At 35.2% G+C, this 15,098-nt stretch overlaps 1 protein-coding gene across 2 annotated transcripts; it reads right to left on the bottom strand.

The window, feature by feature from the left end:
• Nucleotides 1-579: 579 nt before the first annotated feature.
• On the bottom strand, nt 580-14,893 carry LOC145238230 (serine/threonine-protein kinase Nek1-like). 2 transcript variants are annotated; one of them, XM_080101338.1, is made up of 29 exons: nt 14,735-14,893; nt 14,534-14,648; nt 14,081-14,262; nt 13,671-13,767; nt 13,355-13,511; nt 12,304-12,560; nt 11,315-11,484; nt 11,166-11,240; nt 10,513-10,656; nt 10,237-10,346; nt 10,046-10,162; nt 9,521-9,629; nt 9,278-9,347; nt 8,176-8,282; nt 7,467-7,643; nt 7,167-7,310; nt 6,859-6,986; nt 6,697-6,787; nt 6,538-6,631; nt 6,211-6,330; nt 5,801-5,880; nt 4,979-5,343; nt 4,353-4,467; nt 4,150-4,260; nt 3,641-3,941; nt 2,964-3,053; nt 2,387-2,556; nt 1,848-1,980; nt 580-1,422 (listed from the first exon to the last, which is right to left on the bottom strand). In XM_080101338.1, exons 1-29 carry the CDS (start codon nt 14,831-14,833, stop codon nt 1,412-1,414), a joined length of 3,939 nt encoding a protein of 1,312 aa, XP_079957464.1. In that variant the 5' UTR covers nt 14,834-14,893; the 3' UTR covers nt 580-1,411. The 2 variants fall into 2 exon arrangements, with proteins under 2 accessions (XP_079957464.1, XP_079957465.1); XM_080101339.1 differs by having other exon boundaries at nt 11,166-11,237.
• Nucleotides 14,894-15,098: the final 205 nt, after the last annotated feature.

The raw sequence follows: 15,098 nt of genomic DNA, 5'->3' as shown, positions 1-15,098 counted from the left end.
AAAAGTATTTGACAAAAAACATATCTTTATCATAATTTTGAGAAATACAGTACTGTGACAGGTCTGTATTAAAACTATAATTAACAGTATGCGTCATTATTAAAAAATACATTACTTTATACCGCAATGGAATTGCCAAATATGCCTTAAATATTTGACTGCTAAAGAAAGTTTTTCTGTGATTAAGCCCACTGTTAAGTTGGTAAAAAATTTAGTCTATGATTTTATCGCCAACATATTATCTTTTCTCACGAAGCTTTGGTCTGTCTAGCGCTAATAAGGACATGATAAATTTTCATAAATTATACATTGGCCTACGTGTCTCTTCAGATTATTAGGTCATTAGGAGCGATTGATTTTTTGACGAGTGCGATTGTTGGATGGTCTGAAATAGGAAGGAGGAGAGTTTGAATTACAGTTGCGCTTTCAAACCGGTCGACTGTTTGAAAAGCCACGTAGTGAACTGCAAAAAAATCACAAAACACTTTCCGGAATATTTTGAGAATTTATTTAAAGGCCTACCTTCGTCCTCAACTTTGTATTCAAATCTACATTATGATGGCACATGACTGACAGGAATCAGTTGCTAAAGTTTATTGCGCAATTTCATGCCAATCTTGCGTCATACAGATTCACCACAGCACGTACGGCGCAACGAAAAAAGTCATATACGCAACAAAGAATGTTTGGCAAAATGCGCCCATTTTTACATTAGGCATATTTAACGTTAGAACTTTTGTGAAGGGATTAAACATCGTTACAGGAATTTATCCAATACAAAATTATGCGAAAAAAGCTGACAAAATTTAATAACGCTTGCAAATTTAGGTAATACATTTATTTAAAACAAATATACAGGAGACATTCTGCTTTACAACAAAACAATGATCAATTTAAGGCAATGTCCTTTACCGTTTTCTTCTTTCTTGCTTTATTTCATAAAGAGTACGCTCGGTCTTTAAACTTAATTACACTAAAAGATAGGAAACGTATGAATTTTAATGCACTAAAGTTGGGTTTATTTGTAACGCAGAAAATGGCTCAAAAGAGCAAAAGAGCATTAAAAAAAACTTCATTGAAATATTGTAACTTTTAACAAAGCATTGCTATTTCTTCAATATTTCCGACAGGGTGCTAAAATACTTTCGTTTTCGCAATAAGCCAAACACATGTAAAAAAGTAATACTTGTACCAACAAACAATTAATATGACACACAACAATCGCCCTACAAATAGGACGCTCTTTGAATGAGTCGACAATTCATTCAAACCTTTATACAGCAGCCAATTAACTACAAAAACGTCACAGGAACAATAACAATGGCAACAGTGATGTAGATTATTGAGAAAAGCACCTAACACGAAAGGATTTCTCTATGATTTCCAAACAGGTGAAAAACAAATTTCGTTGTTAGTCGTTATCTGAGAACAAAAAAGGAAACATTTCAATTTTAATGTGGTGTTAATTTAAAAGGTGTTTTGTAGGTTGGCTTTCACAATGCCAGCAAGGTCCCTTAACCGAGTGAGTCACCATGTCTATAACTACAGTGTTGTGTTTTAGATGCAAATCTTTGTGAATTCAACATATTTTATTAATTTATTTTTCATATTCTTAAAAAAGGCCGAAGATAGTTGGATTAATATAGGTGATTTTTTTACCTAAATCTTATTGACGTTCATGGCTTGGAATTATCACAAGCCGAGTATTTTAAACCCGGAACTTGATTCGATCGACAAATCTCAAATGACCAGCATGTAACCATTTATATATCACTTTACATACGACCTATTTTCAACAAGGTAAATCTGCATTTGGGATGTTTTTAAAATATTGACCAGACACTAACCTTCACAGTACGCCCCGTCAGCCATCACCAGTTGTAATATCCTAGGATACAAATCCTCGAAGCGATCGCCCAACATCGCACGTACACTCTCCTGACACCTAGCGACCTCTTCGTCCTCGTCTTCATGAATTGCCTAGTTAAGAAAAACTTGGTTTGATATCAAGATTAAAATCTGAAGCTTGAAAATGATTAAGTAGCGCACAACCTGCGACTGCACATACTTAAAAAATAAACATACTGACGGCATTGCATTGATAAAAACTCTAGATGGGCAAAACAGTCTCCACAGCTTGTCGAAACGTTTTTATTGTTTAGATCAGTGGTTGGTAACCTTTTTTGATCTTATACCCTTCCTTTTGTGAAATTTTCCCGAACTTAGTCCAACTGACAAGTAAGTCCAAACGTAGTAATTGACATAAATTTGTAAAGTAAATGTGACAGCTTTTTTTGAATTAAGTTTTGTTTTCAGAAATATTCCAAACCAATAATACACTTTTACAAAAATACACCCAAACCGAGATTACTTTGGTATGTAATACCTGCACAGACTTGTAAGCGTTGAGAAACGCTTCGAAACCTAGCTCCTTTTCAAGCTGTTCTCTGTTGCGCTCCAAGCGGCAGAAAACACTTTCGTTGTCAGAGGCAGATGATTTCTGTTTTTCGTCATCATCAGAGTTGTGGTCTTCAAACGAACTACTGCTGTCGCTGCCTACAAATAACAATAAAGCGTTGCTATAAATACACACATGTTAAGATGCGGACAGTGCACTGTTTCGACCTATAAGATCTCACCTACACGACTGCATTGATGAGACCTTGTAGGTCTGCAGCTTATCGAAACAGCGTGCACTGTCTGCAGTATTCATATACTATAAAGATGCCTATTGCTAGGGTGAAATATATATCTTAAACAAACGGTGGATGTGCTTTTAGGCAATATAAAGGGAATGTTTGTTACTCTCATTAGGAAATTATATTGGCTGTATAAAGTAAATCATAATTATTTGTTTGGTAGAGACCACATGTGCAAAAAAGTACATTACCTGCATACACTAAATGTTTGCATGAAAAGTCGGTAAGCACGATATGAATTCGAAAGTTGGAGTAAAAATGTACCTGATTCCCATCCTTCCTCGTCGCTTTCGTCGTTTTGTAAAAGTTTATGAGAAGCAGCAAATCCAGCTGAGTACGATGGCGAAGAAGATTCTAAACAAGTTTAACAGTTTAACCAAAATTGCAGTGTTCGAGTCGAAGGTTTTGAAGGCAGCTGAAATCGGACCAAATTATTTCCAAAACCGACTCCTATTATTTCCTCTGAGTCTGAATAAGCTCAGGTTGTCATTTTGCATCAAGTGTCGATTTTTATTACAATTGAACTTGCAAATTTTTTGTAGAGGGTTTTTATAGGTGACGGTGTGGCGAAGCTCACTTTAGTTGGAATATGCTATTTTGTTAAAAAAATCGATCATCTAATTTAGGAAAAACGATTAAGGAGTCGAAGTGGCTACCCTAGAAAACTAAAAAAACAACCTTCTATAAACTTCTGCCTAACTGATTTTACACGCATAACTACTGTTGAGTTTTTGACACAAAAACTTGAGTTAGAATTGGACAGATTTTGAATTCAGTGGCATTAAAGCTGTAAATTATGTTTAAATACACAAATCTGCATGCGCACAGGTTCTAAATTGTTGCCTAAATCCCGAAAATCTTTACTATCACCCCTGCCACTCCGCCCGTATCTTAGCTCTGAAACTGTTTGGCAAAAACCTTAAGAACAATATCAACTTTACCTTCAGTAGCCTGTAATGCATTTTGCAATTGTGCTCTCATCTCCATCTCTTCGTCATCAGTTGCTGCATCACCATGACAACCAGCTTCCTCATCGGCCGAGCTCTCAAGATCAGGAACCTCCTCATCCTCATCAAAGTTGGTGTCGTTCATGGAGGACGAAACTGACATCCGTGGAAGATCTGAGTCATCCGCTGCAGGAGAAACATCCACAGAATGAGCGGGATCTACTGCCTCCTCCGCATCTTCTTCTTTGGATTCTGGGATCTTTGTAAGATCGGGAAGGGAGCAAGTACGAAGAAGCTGAATACAAACATAATGCACATTAAAAATACTGAATGCAAATGCTTCAAAACATGAACTGTATTAAGTACAAAATGGATATCGTTGAAACAAAAGTTTAAATAAAACCTTTTCACAATCAATGTAAAAAACAATGATTTGCATCTTAAGTAAAACCATAATTATGAATGATGTACCATAAAACGTATACATTATGTTGCCGACCTACCTTTGGTGATGGGGAATCGAATTGTCCAAGGGTTAGTTTCATTAAAACCCGATCACTGGCTGTAGAATACAGGCTTTTGCTGAGAGGATCTTCTTTTGGAGTTTCAGACACCTGATAAATACAAATAATTCATTGTTGAATGATGGCCTGAAAGAAAATCAGTGGTTAACTGAATCATATCAAACCACAAATATTTAGTGTACCGCTTTCACAGGAGATGTGGCCATCATATCTTTTGAGGGTTTGTTTCGTTTAGTGAAGAGAGGACTTTCACTGATACTTGGTGTAGGAGGAAGCGGTCTTGGTGGAGTCACCAACCTAAAAAAAGATGCTTTGAAGAATTTCACAACACTGTCAGTACTTTTTTAACAATTATTTTTCACATGCTAAAAGTTTTGAAACAAAATAAATGTAGAATGGTTTTCAAATTGGTTTGGCTCTTGTTTTTGTGAACTATTTTCTGCCTAAGATTTTAACATTCAACCACTAACATAGCCTACATATTTTAATTTTTCAACAGTCAAATGTGTTTATGTTATCTTGCTTTCCTTTTCAATGAAAGTTTCGGTATCATATCAAACTTTTTTGTTTGAAAATACTCATTTTTTAAACTGTGATCATTGTCAGTGTTTAATACAGATTATTCTGGCAAACTGTTTAACTGCATGTTTAGTGCATTTCTTAAGTCTGTCATAAGGAAATATTGGGGTTAACTGCATATTATTGATAACATCTCAAAAAAGTTTAGCAAACTTTACATGGTATTAAAAAGAAACCTCTATATAGAGGCTTGTACTTTATGTGGAAGTGCAGAGAATAGGTGCTTTACTTTTTAACTTCATGAGGTTCATCTGTTTTCTTGTCCCTTTCTTCTTTATTTCCTTTTTCCTCGTCCACTGGTTCCTTCTTTTCATCTACCCATGCACTCTTGGCACTTACAGCATCTTCTTCTCTTTTCTGAAGAACCTGCTCCAGCATCACAACATCCTCAATTTCCTCATCACTCACATCCTCAACCTCTTTTCTTTCTGTCTTCTTTTCAGAGTCGGAAGGTTTGCGGATCACAAATGTTCCATTAGATTGGAATTTGGGAGCAAGTCGGATATTTCCTCGAGGACTTGAACTCTTCTCCGGGTCTGGATGAGTTTTTTTGCTAAGGATGACAGTTTTGTCGTTTGGCTGCACTTCTTTGTTCTACAACACATTCAAATACATTATTTCAATTGAATCACTCCAATCAAAGTAATATCTAAAGAAAACATCTCTTGTCCTATTTTATACACTATATTTTTATGATGCCGTGATCTTGACCTAGCATTAGAAGTTGTGCCTGGGCACATACACATGGACTAAAAGCGATACTACACTGTTAAGGTGTATCCAGTGAGAGAGTAATAATAATAGAGCTCTGTCTGATATGGGTACATCACAGCACACAGGCAAGGAATTAAACAGTGCAATTTGCAAAAACTTGAATCTTTAATTTACCTTGAGTAGACAAACTATGTAAAAAATACAACATGCATCTTTCTATGAAGCTTACAAAATGTTACTTTTGCACAAACATGAAAAAAATATGCTGTGTTGTGGAATAACTGATAAACAATGTTATAAAATTGCGGCAAACAAACTTAGAAACAGGTTTGTTTACCTCTTTAGATGTTTCTTGGTCTGTTGCTTTTGTGGTTTCATCACTTGATATTGTTGTAGTTTGTGATGTTTCTTCTAAATCTAAAAAAACAGATACTTCACTACTCAGGACATCGGTGCTAAAAGGTAAGAGCAACCCCTATGTAAATGAGTGAGCAAGCTAAACAAGTCAAAGCCATACAACCATGCTCACATATATACAGTGGTGGGATTCAGCCAGTGCGCACCAGTTCTTTAGAACCGTCTTATGATATTTTATAAGACCAGCGAACCGTTAAGCATTACTGGTTACTGTCAATGGACTTTTTTTAACAGAACCGGCTGAAAAATATGACTTTTGTGATAGAACTGGCTGACAAAAAATTTGAATCCCACCACTGCATATATACCATAATAAATCTACACAATTACCATTAACTGCCATTGTCATGGTGGGTTGGTTGATAGTCATTTTTTTTAAACGGTTGACAAAAGTTGCACCAGGTGCAGCCCACTGTCTCTTTGGCACCAAAGGTTTGGCTTCAACTGTAGCTGGATAAAGCACAAACGATTTTACATGTTATGTTAAAATAAAAAACAAACATAGGAAACTACTATAACAAACATGAATGACAAGTTCAAGAAAAGTAAAAAAAGTGGTAGCAAGGTTTGTATTTTTACACGACAAAATGTTTTTTGTTAGGCTTTAGAGTCAATTTTATTCACAAGTTATCGTTTTTTTTATAGATATTAACCTACCATCCATCTGAGAAGCAGTTTCTTGTAGTGGAAGATTTCCAATTTTCATTCCAATGTCTCCAGCTGCCCCCCAGGCTTTCCATGGGGCAGGTTTCTAATAACAATGGTTGTTAAATCACCAACACATATTGTCAAACAATTTTGCTGTATAAAGATTACCGGGGCAACTTGCGGTTTCTTGTCAGGTAAAGTTGGCAGTGGTCGTGGCTTTTCCTCAGGTGGTTTGCTATCTGTTTCTTTCTCTTCAGATCTGCAAACACAAAAATTTGTTCATTAGTTAAGTGTTGCCTCATAAACAAAAAATGACTGTATCCATCTCACTTTTCCTCCTTCTTTGCAGCATCTTTCTTTTCATCTTCATCAAAGTCTAAACTGAAACGTTGATTGACTTTGTGAAGAATTCGCTTCCGAACATCTGAATCTGGCAACTTTGATGGGCTTGGAGTGATCTAAAAAATACAGTAAAAGAGGAAATGGTATCAGTCACCAGTCATACAAAAATTATTACAAAAACTTTACTTAAAAGCCTGCTAAATTGACAAATTAAACACAAAACCTTTGGGATTTTTAGAATTGTATAAATGGAAGGATCAAAAACAGACACAAGAATGGGACATGAGACAACAAACCTCTGCTGGTGTTTCTTCTGTAGTTTCATCATCCTTGTCAAGTATTGGAGCTCCAACAGCTTGTAATGCTTGTGTAATTCCAATAGGAGCAGGGTTATACTTAACTGGTCTTTCATCAGGAGGTACAATACCACGTGCTCTGGCCTGCTCATATGAAAGTTGTTACATTTACCTAAGTAGAGAGCTTCCAAGTAACAAGTTACTCTGGCTTGTGAACAAACCATTATTTTCAAAAGTTAATTTTACTCTCTGTTTAATTAATTAAAGAAAGTCCTCATAAAATTGGATTTCATTTGTTACCTGTTTGTCAAACTTTTTCTTGTAATCTTTCATCTCTTCCATCTTTTTCCTCCGCTCTTGCATGTTTTGCTGAAGGATTCTGGCCCTGTCATTGGCTTGTTGTTGTAGAGCATTGATCTTTTTCTTTTTAAGTTCTTCATCTTTATCCAATACTGTACTTGGATCTGCATCAACCACCTGTAATGGCCAAAACATATGTGCATTTGAGCTAATTTTGTTTGCAGAATAGGGTGAGATCTTGTATGAGAACATGTTAAATAATGATTTATTTGAGATTTTTAAAAACTAGAAGGATTCTTTTATTTTTCGCTTTTCGAAATTTACTTTAAATGGCGAAATTAAACAATTAAATTCCTATATCAATGTATAGACAAGTCTTTAATCATAAAATCCTGGCTTATAATATGGTAAACAATAACAAAAACTTATCCAATTTCCACATTTAGATAAAATCTCCTATAAGTCACGAAAACAATTGAGTTGTTACCACAAATCAGCACACAGCCCCAAGCCAAGTATATGCAAATAAAAGCTTAGTTAATAGTTAATCAACTTTTGTGTCCAAGTTTCAGTAACAAAACTTGCTCAGGAGCTTAGAAAAAAATCAGGATAGAAATTGCCATACAACCAGTACTCTTCATTTACAAACATGGTTATTTCACAAAGAGGTTTAAATGTTGTTACCATTTAGCATGCATAGTCGGCTTACCTTATATGGTTTGTTGTTCATGTGTTTGTTCTGTAAAACTTTTCTTTCATGGTAGTTTTGTTGCCTGATCTGCTGGAGACGATCCATGTACCAATTGTCTTCTTTTTCTGACAAGACAAAAAAATTCAACAGCCTAAACTTTTATTTGTGATTGACCAATCCAGGCGCCAGAGTCTGAATGTTTATGGCAAAACTAAGTACCGTATATACTCGCCTATAGGTCGCGCTATTAGTTTTGTGTTAAAAAAGTGTAATTTAGAGTTGACTCGCACATAAGTCGCACTGAAAATCTTGGTATTTAAAAGGCCCTTAGCCTAGCTGTTTTGCATAAATAACTGGTGCAATTGGTTGTTTTTTAGCATTGAACTGCATTGCAACCGCAAAACTATGTTTTCTCAACACAGCGGGAAAATCCAACGCACGCTGAGCTGACGCATGTGCGCTCATGAAACTGTCTCGCATTGGTATGTGCGTGCACGAGCGCATGCACCCGTATTCGATAGCACATTTCCACTACAATTCGCGTCTATAACGCGCACCCTTAATTTTTTATTGAAAATTAGTATAAAATTTTGCGTGTTATACTCGAATAAATACGTTATATCCGCCCAATAAGCCGACCGGAAAATACGGTACTTGCAATAGCCGAAAACTTTTAACTTTGTTCCGACTTGGTGGCGATTTCCACTTATGTCGAGCAGATAGGTCGCACCTATATTTTTTTTTAAATATAAGGAAAAAAGTTGCGACCTATACGCGAGTATATACGGTACTCAGTTTCTGCAAAACACTGCAGAGTTGGCAGAGCATTATGGCTATTTAAAAATAAAAATATTTAGTTGGTGAGTTGGCTAAAAACTTATTGGTGACGATAGCATGAACTCATCTGCACTGTTCATTTGAACTGTAAAAGTAGAATCAAACTTAAAAGCTCAACCCAACAAGCAAAAAGATGACTAGAATGTTTAAGATAAATAAAACTTGCACATCACTTGTGTTTCTCAATCACAAGTAACCGAACATGCGCTGCGAAAATTTCGAAGCAAAGGCTTTACATCACATCAAAAGAAACATGTTTTGACTTTGTATTTTATTGTTGTACCTTTTGATTTTGCAGAATATGGTTGAAGAGCAGCAGCCACTCCACCTTTAGCTTGATTGAATTTTCGCTTCTATAATTTTGGAATTCAATTCAATTCTATTTGAAATTTATTTAATAATGTAACCAGGACACATAATATATTGCTGGACCTAAATTAACATTTTCACAATTTTATCCAGGTTATAAATTGAAAATAATTAAAAAAGAGGTAACTGTAGTTAGGATTTATACTTGATAACCCACCCCATATATATCATTATTTCCCTTCTGTTTATTATACAGTGCCTCTTGTCTTCGCTGCAAGTATTCATTCACTACCTGTGCCCGGTTTGCAGCATTTTCTCCAGCTTCCCTAAAACAACAATCAGTAAGAAAAAAAAACACTAAAACTTTTTCTCATTTTGCACATCGTTGTTTCAAAAATGCAGAAAAAAATTGCACTTAATTCATTGTAAGTACAGTGTTACTCCGTAAAATGAAATAAAATTTGATTATCAGTGTGAAAATTCTCTGCAATGGCAGTTACCAACGGTTATGTCATGTTATGACATGACACACTATTTCTGTCAAGGGAACATTTGAATTATGTTACAAAAATTTAGCCATGTGTTACTCAAAAAGTCACCTACAGAAACCCACAGCCCTTTTATACATGGTTAGAAAAGCGAATTTGTCCAAACAACATCTCTGGTTTTCAGGTCAACATTTCTAAGCCATGTTATGATATTTACCAACCAACAAACATTGCCTGCTATAAAAACAAACAACCTGTTAACTTGTGCATTGAGAATTGCATTTTGTGCTTTGTTTCTTTCTTCCCATGCTTCTCTGACTTTGTTCAATCCTTGGGCAGCAAATGGTGCAGCAACATTTGCAGCTCCAGGCCTATAGAAAACCAATAAAACAAAACTTGAAAAACTACTAATAGAAACATCACTACACACTAGGTATTCATTTACCGGTCCCCCTTTTCAAGTTTGTCAAGATACTCATGATATTTGCTGTACCCTTCACGCTGTGGAGGAGCTGAAATAGGACGATTTCTGGCAGCAACTGCTGGATTAGAATTCTATACAAACAACACAAAAATATACTCAAGAAAAATTGAAAAACTAAGGCTTGTCATGGCTTGGTAACTCGCTATTAAACAACACACTTTAGGATCCTGCCTTTGATGATGTGATATCTTGTGTTTAACACAAGATTAACAAATTTACATTTTTGTCAAAAAGCACCTCTTTTTTAGAAACTTCTATTTTGTCGTCAAGCATCTCAGCAGATCTCTGCAAATTCATGAAACGAGCTGCATCACGATCCTTTTTCAACTGATCTTCATACTTCTTTTGTGCTCTCTCCTTCTGTCTTCTCTGAAGATCTTCCTGCAATGTCATACCACCACAACAGGTCACACAAAAAAAACTTCAGCTCCTAAAATCCACTTGTGACTTGGGCACATGCTTTTAAATATTTTTACACATAACAAAAATGCATCAGTTTAATGGTGAAAATAACGGCCCAAATAGACGTAAAAAGCGACATGCTTTAATGTTCAAACGTTTCGGCAAATGCTCATGCCATCATCAGTGATATGAAGGCCACATCAATTGCACCCATTTATCATTTTTATGCGACGCTTGTTTCGCACCTTTTTATCATTCCTTTATGCGACTAAAGTGTATATAAATGGGTGCAATTGATGTGGCCTTCATATCACTGATGATGGCATGAGCATTTGCCGAAATGTTTGAACAATAAAGCATGTCGCTTTTTACGTCTATTTGGGCCGTTATTTTCACCATTAAACTTATGAACAGATCTGTATATAGTGTTCCAAAAATGCATGAGCAATTGAATTCTTACACATGGTCAAAGTATATATAAACCTTACCAGTCTTTTCTTTTTCTCAGCCAGGATCTTTTCCTTTCTTTGCTGTTGTTCCTCAATCAATTGCTGGCGTCTCTGCTGAAGAAAATGAAATTACTTTTCACATATAAAACAACACAATATTGCTTATAGTGTGTGTATGTGAAACAAACCTCCAAGACACCATTTACTGCTCGTTGGGCATTTTCAACTTTTGCAGGTCGTCCAACATTTTGACGGGGTTGCCTCTTTGCTGCCACCGAGGGGCCATATGCTGCAGCAATTTGTTGATTTCTTGCATTAATTGGTGCCCCTCGAACCTCAAGATTTTTCAACCGCTTTTCTGCAATTGCAATAGATTTTGATATCAATATAAACATGCACAACTAAAAGACATTTGCAAAGTATACAATGAATGTTTTCAAATAGGTGTCATAAAAATGACACACTGAATGATTAGCTATGTGATTTTATGTGGTCGAAAGTAGTGATGGGACGGGTACCCGGTACTCGGTATCGATGGTATCGAACGATTTCAGTGGTATCGATACTCGTACTCGGTATCAAAATATTTTGCCTCAGTTTTCGATACCAACGTGCGAGTACCGAAGGTCGGTTTATAACATAAGAATAGGGTAACTTTATGCCAATATTTGCTTCGGACAGCACAAAATTGGAAAAAAGTTTCGCCAGTTTATGTATATCTTTTTCGCTATCACGTGGAGATTACATTTTTCTGCATGTGTGTGTGCATGCCTGTACCCCAACCATGGCAGAAAAATTAACCAGTGATATACAACTAAGTACAACACTACACTTAAGTACTCGGTACTTGGTACTCGGTATCGAAGGTATATACACGTGGTACTCGTACTCGGTATCGGTACTCGCTTCAAAACCTGGTATCGTCCCATCACTAGTCGAAAGGCTGTGGTGAAGGTTAGCTTAAAAAATATGTGCAATAATTCAAAGCAAAATTTAATCAAATTTCCTCTGCAAGACTGTGTTTTTGCTTAATTGTTTTTTTACCAAGTTTTTTTCTCGGCAAAAAATTAACGACTTGCCAGTTTTTGATCTGACTACGATTTATCATTTCTTACGTAACTAGAAAGTCATCTAACCACTGCTAAATCATGCTTTTAAACATAAACAATACACTAACCAGCAACAGGTTGATATCTATTAGCAGCACTAGCAGGTCGGCTTGGAGGTTTACGTTGTGCTTTATGCAAAACAGTGTGACTGAATTCTGATTCATGTTGCTCTGGGGACAGGAATTTCACAGTGAGTGAGGCAACAAAACTCTTCTTCAAGATACTGTTCACTGAAGGGCGCTCCCTTGGATTTCTCCTGAACAGTTGTGACACTAAGGAACGAAGATCATAGGAATAACGAGAAGGAACTGGAGGGTATGATCCTCTGCAAACAATAAAGTGCCAATTGTAAGGCAATGGAAAATTTTCATTTAAATACTTTTTTTGCCAATTGGCACTGAGAAATAACACAGCAAACATGTTAACACATTATAGGGCTACAAAAAACAGTACACTGCTGCAATAACCAAGCAGTTGTAAGTATGCTAAAATAATAATACAACATGGGGAGAACTGGCCAAAAACTCAGCAGCTGTACCAAGTGAAAAGTAATCATGTTCACTCAACTGAATGAAAAGGAAAAACTGTACAGCGGAATAGACATGAGCCTTTACTATGTAACCCTTGACAGGTTGCACCACACAGAAAACAGTTTTCATCTGACACAAGGGAATTTTACTCAAAACAGCTGGATGGTGAAATCAAAACAGATGTATTGATCTATTTCATATCAAGTAACAATACTGTGATGGTGATTAAAACTTAGGGCTTTTTGTTGCTAACACCAGAATTACAATATCAACAACAGTTTGAAGTATCAACAATCTTTTCAACGAATGGACAATGATGCCAAACTAGAAAGTACCTTAGAGAAAAATAATTTGAATTTTACAACCACTACAGAACCTAACAAAAAAAAGAATTTAGAAACTATAAAATTAGTAAACATTGAATATTCACAACATTTCTTGTTTGTAATAAAAATTTTAAATAGAAAACAAATTGAAACGATTGATAAAAATTATGCAACAAAACAATCAACAATTTTACAATAAATATTTATATTATAATCAATGTTTTGTTTTAAAAAGTTACCATAGACAAGTATAACAAACATACCTGATAATTTTAAGAACTAAATTTTTCATGTTTCCTGCCTCAAAAGCATGTTTTAAAGTTAGAATCTCATAAACAACACAGCCAAGTGCCCAAACGTCACTCTTGTTGTTGTAAGGTTTGTTTTCACAAATCTCAGGACTGAGGTAATACGGAGTACCTAGGTTTAACAACAAGATATTTGCAAGTCATTTCTCAACCATTAAACAAAAACCGAAAAATTAACTGAGGTTTCTGAAGACTATTATTGGTTTTACACCTTTTACTTTCTATACAGCTAGTAGAAAAATAAATATATATATTATATTTACTGCTTTACCGATACAGGTTCTTGCCAATTCCATTGTGTTATTAAGAACCCTTGCGATTCCAAAATCACCAAGCTTGATGGAGCCTTTTCGAGTCAAAAATATGTTCTGCCAAAACAGCACACATTATTAACATCCATAAATAATTTGATGAGACATAACCATTAGAAAACTTAATCATGTGGCCAGTAGACTATGAATCATCCTTTGTTACAATGTTTTCACTAATAACATTATAATGTAATGTTGCCAACAGTGTTAATGTTTATAATTAGACACAATTTTAATAAATTCTGATTGTGAATATGTTTGTCTCAGAGCAGAAACAAAGGACAACAGTCATGAGAAAATGTCCTAACAAAATAATCAGCAAGTTTCAAAAATAGTTATTTCCTCTAATATAGTGATGAACAAGACTTACTGATGTTTTTATGTCACGATGAAGGATCTTTCGGTCATGCACATGTTTCAGAGCCAGGCAAATCTGAACAAACCAGTCAAGTACCTGTTTTTCGTTAAACATAACTCCTTTTTGCTTATTGATTAAAGCATACAAGTCACCACCTTCACAGTATTCCATCACAATGTATAGTTGGCCATTTTCTGTAAATTTAGAAAATTATATGAATTAGTTTAAATTTCATTGACATAATTTGTTTTTGAATTTTGTAGGTGTAAAATAGTTTCTTACAAGCAAGTTCTGAGCTGAATAGTTAGACACAAATTAAAAGGTAGAACATCAAGGTTGTTATACTAAAATTGTTTTATGCTTATTTTAGCAAACAGTGCATGACAAACTCCCCAGAAATTCACAAATTTAAATTTTTGAGCCAATCGCATTGAAATATAAACCCAATAAACAAAATGCACCAACCTTCAAATGATTCCACATATTGCACAATATTTGGATGCCTCATTTTTGATAAAACTGCAACTTCTTTTCTTGCTTCATTTCGCTCTTTGGGTTTCATTTGGGAAATTCCAATTTCCTAAACCAAATTTGAATGTTATAGTTGATGGCATTAAAAATTAACATATTCTCATATAAAGAAAATCAAACATAAATACAAAGTACCTTGACAACAAACTGCTCTCCATTATCCTTTTGTTTTACCAGTATTGCTTTGCCAAATGACCCCTCACCAATTTTTTTCACCTTAATATATTTATCCATGTTTGAATCAAATCATTGTTATAATAAACTCCAATGTTTTTCTGTAAAAAAAATCATGTTATATCTGAACTGTTAACAAAGTTCAAGGCTGTAAATAAGGAAGTCAAAGTTTAGTGACTACTGATTTATCATTTTTGTAAGGAAGGGCAAAAGCGATGGACACAAAATATAACTTCAAAACGAACACAAAAACATGCCAATTTACTGAACATTGTTTTTAGCTAAATATGCCATTAGGTGCTTTGCTCATTTGCTTGTTGACCCC

The sequence above is a fragment of the Phallusia mammillata genome, chromosome 7 (genome assembly GCF_965637545.1).
Source record: "Phallusia mammillata chromosome 7, kaPhaMamm4.hap1.1, whole genome shotgun sequence".
Taxonomy (NCBI): domain Eukaryota; kingdom Metazoa; phylum Chordata; class Ascidiacea; order Phlebobranchia; family Ascidiidae; genus Phallusia; species Phallusia mammillata.
The sequence above is the reverse complement of the archived record's forward strand: the minus strand, read 5'-3'. Positions and strand labels throughout refer to the sequence as shown.